Source organism: Chrysochloris asiatica, unplaced genomic scaffold (genome assembly GCF_000296735.1).
Source record: "Chrysochloris asiatica unplaced genomic scaffold, ChrAsi1.0 scaffold00037, whole genome shotgun sequence".
Lineage (NCBI taxonomy): Eukaryota > Metazoa > Chordata > Mammalia > Afrosoricida > Chrysochloridae > Chrysochloris > Chrysochloris asiatica.
The window spans coordinates 15473694-15477353 of record NW_006408555.1 but is presented as its reverse complement, the minus strand read 5'-3'; the positions used below and the strand labels follow the sequence as shown (position 1 = coordinate 15477353).

The window sequence follows — 3660 nt, the reverse complement described above, 5'->3', positions numbered from 1 at the left end:
CTATTTTCTCCTCTAATACTTTAGTTTGTTTACCTTTATTGGGCATGTAGCATCATTTAGCGCAAATAAGAGGCGCGCTTTAAGGTTACTGCAAACAGCACAACCTCCTTGGAAGTTAGTGTCTTATGTGAGCTACATGTGTGTCTTGTACTTGTGGGTGATAGTTACATGGGCACATTACATGCAAAAAAGATACAGTACTTTTAGAATTAAAAAAATGAAATTATTTAAAAAAAAAAAATCAGCAAAAACCAAATACACCTACTATGATACAGAGCTTAATGGTCGGCTGGAGTTAGGTCCAGCCTTACTCCTCTACATTATAAGAGGGAGCTAACATAGGAAGGGGCAGATGATCATAGAAGAAACATATGAAGGACAAAGTTAAGGTTATGTTTGGGGGTGAACAGTGGAAAATTCCAGTAGCAGTTAAGAGATGAAAAGATACCAAAATTCAAGAAACTGGTCTGTTCAAACACAAAAGCCTAGGTCTTTCTGGCAAAAGTATCCCCATCTTCCAAAACTTAGAGAGCAATGGGAAACATCTACAACAGATTACATATTCACAACATGCACACAGCTTGTATCTGACTAAAATCCGTGCACAGGAAAGCTGCTTCCATACCAACCTATGTTCCAGCCACCCATGTTGAGCCCCGGGTCTGACATACTGGAGCAGGAACCAGAGGAAGTGAAGCTTGGCTACAGATGGGAAGAGAAGAACGAAGAGGAGGAGCATCAAAGTACCATTCTGGATGGAAATTTCCATTCAGGAACAATGAGACACAAACCAACCAGGAAACCACAAACTTACATATCGACTATGGGACACAGCAGAATTGGAAGAGCGGTTGGGAAAAGGCCCGAAGGGGTTTGGGATCCCCTGAGGCCTAGACTGGGCTTCAAATACACTGCAGAGCATAGCCAATGTTTGAACATCCCGAAGTTGAGAGTAATGGGCCAACCTGAAAAAAAAAAAGGATGAGAAGAAAGAAAACAAGTGAAGATAACGGATGGAGAACCAATAACTACAATTATGGTGGGCTGTTGCCATGGGGGTTAAAAGGAAGGATTTTCAATTCTTTCTCAAAAATCCTGGGGCTTTTTAACAAGTGGCTGGGTTAAATTTGTTTCAGAATAAAATGTATCAGAGTATTACCAACAACCTACATCGGCCAACCCAATGCTGGCATTGAGTCAAAGGCTCAAACTTTAGTATCACTTCAACTCGAACTAAGTAGGCTAACTACGTGATGCAACACATGCTTTCTCAGCTTCCCATCTCCAAGGAAGATCACATTGGTTTTTGAGGGGTCTCTATAGACTTTGTTCTTGCAATCTAAAGCTACGTGAAGGTTGCCAAAAGTCAACAGACTAGAGAATTATGAATCTCAGCTATAAAAGAAGAACAATTAATATTTTTACCTTTTAGGTACTCAGATCCCCTTCGTTCCTGTCACAGGCTCAGTATGCTGGAATGTGAGGTAGAGCTCAGAAGGAGTATCACTACCTTCCTACCACCCCACATTTAATATTTTAAAAAGCGGTTCCACACTTGGTCTCTCATTGGTAGGAAGAACACGTATTATCATCCCTGTGTTAACAATTAGGCAACTAAAGCATGAGCACTTGTCCAGGGTTTGCTCTCAAATCAGCAGCAAAGCAAGCTCCAAGCCCATGGTGTAGAGTTCTCTCGTCAGGACCTGGGCCTCGCTATGATGAGGGTTTGACTTAGGTGGATATCCTTTTTTGTATATTTTGAGTATGTGACATTTTGGTGTAATAAATCCAGCACACGTTGAGTGTTTTCAGCAGACTGACAACCTTGGTGTAAACTTGACAGAAATTACACAATAGGGAGAAAGTGCCCTGGTCTTTGGGAAACGGGAAAACCACAACATAATTCTCTAATACACTCTCAGGGGCTAGGCCCTATGGAACCCAATAAAAAAAGGTATCATCTTAAGAGCTTAGACTGTATTCATACTGATGTCACTCAGGACAGATCAGTCTCCAGGGTTTCAAATTCTTGTTGTAAACAATTAATGTAATATAGTTCCTTTTGTTATGTGAAGTTTACTTGTACACAGAAATGGTTTCAGCACTAAAATGAAAGATTCACCTTCTTCCTCTCAATCCTAAGACCTCTGCATCTTTCTTTTAGACAACAACACTTAATTTATAGACCCAAAGTTGATATCACTCATTTTCCCCACTTTTAGCTCCCCAAACCTACAGAGACTCCAGCAGCTGTCTCCCGAATGGATGCCGAGCCCACGGTGTTTCCAAATCTGGATCAGACTTCGGACCAAGGCAAAGATCCGTAGCTACTGTAGCCAGTGACCAAACCTGGACAGACCAAAGAGAAATATGGACACTCAGACCAGAAAGGATAGGAACTCCATCTAGAGCCTGAAGCCTTAAAACTCTGAGGGTCATAAGCTGGAAGCTTAAGGAAATGCGGAACTTTAGGCCCCACTTCAGATTTACTGAATCACCATTTGCACTTTAACAAGATCTTCAGGGAACTTGGATAAGAAACAATAGGCTAACAACCCTTTATGTTAAGCAGACTCCAGAGAAATAACACAGCGCAGTAACAGTAATGTCAATGGGCCATCTATTTAATGTCTACACTCAATTCACTGGTGAACTTGAATGGGGGAAGGGAGAAGTACCTCTATAACTTTTAAGATCTGTGTTTCTTCACCCAGATAATGAACAACTTAGTTGCCTTCATTACAAAAGTTTCAGTATTCTCTCTGAAGCTTAAGAAAAACAGGCCAAGACAAGATAGACTTGCCTTTCTTTTTGGTGACACTTAATCTGGGGAGTACCTCCAAACTTGAAATCTCATGAGGTTTGGAGTCACCAGGCAACAACACTTGTACACTAAGTGTCTATTAAATGCTAAATGCTATTAAATATTAAATACACTGTGCTATAAAGAAAGCCCCGCCCCCCCAATGCCTTTAAATAGCTAAATCCTAATTTTGGAAAATCTTTCTTCACAGCAACTCATCACTGCATGCCCACTAGCTAAAACTCATTATACTTGACTCTGTAAAATGTTAGAAAGGAAGATGTGGACTTTGAATCAAGTTGTTTCTAAATGAAGAGGAACGAATGAGCAAACAAATATAATGAAAGACAGGGAGCGAAACATATCAGCCCCACAGAATCAATTAAATTATGTGGAACTAACATGCTTAAATAACATGCAAACATATTGGTTAACATGAGGTCCACATTCATCCCTATAATCCAGGACGATGGTTTTCTGGAACAGGATGTTTGTTACTTTGACTGACAATCTAGCCATGCTGTTTGCTCACCTGCACTACCCATTTCCTAAATGTCTTCAACAGAAAGACTGCCACATGGGCTAACTTCTCTAATTCTTTGTGAAAGAGTAGACACACTTATCTTTATCATGTGCATAAAGAACCTGTGTGGCGCTGCAGAATAATGCGCTGAACCATATGGTCAGCAGTTCAAACCAACCAGTCACTCCTCGGAAACCCTATACAGGGCCGCTAGGGGTCGGAACCAACTTGATGGCACTTATTAACAACAATTCTTCAAGAATTTTCACAGGTGTCATTTCTCTGTCCCATCAAACAGTACCATACTAGAAATGCTGATGGTAATGACAAGAAC

The 3660-nt window shown here is 40.7% G+C and overlaps 1 protein-coding gene across 1 annotated transcript in view; it reads right to left on the bottom strand.

Annotated features, from left to right (window-relative positions):
- WDR59 (WD repeat domain 59) overlaps positions 1-3660 on the bottom strand; it is a 40518-nt gene that overhangs the window by 20915 nt on the left and 15943 nt on the right. Inside the window, exons 4-6 of the mRNA XM_006860307.1 lie at positions 2237-2349; positions 815-965; positions 630-702 (exon numbers count right to left, since the gene is read on the bottom strand). Of these exons, the coding sequence (XP_006860369.1) occupies positions 630-702; positions 815-965; positions 2237-2349 (337 nt within the window). The remainder of the gene's footprint in view (positions 1-629; positions 703-814; positions 966-2236; positions 2350-3660) is intronic.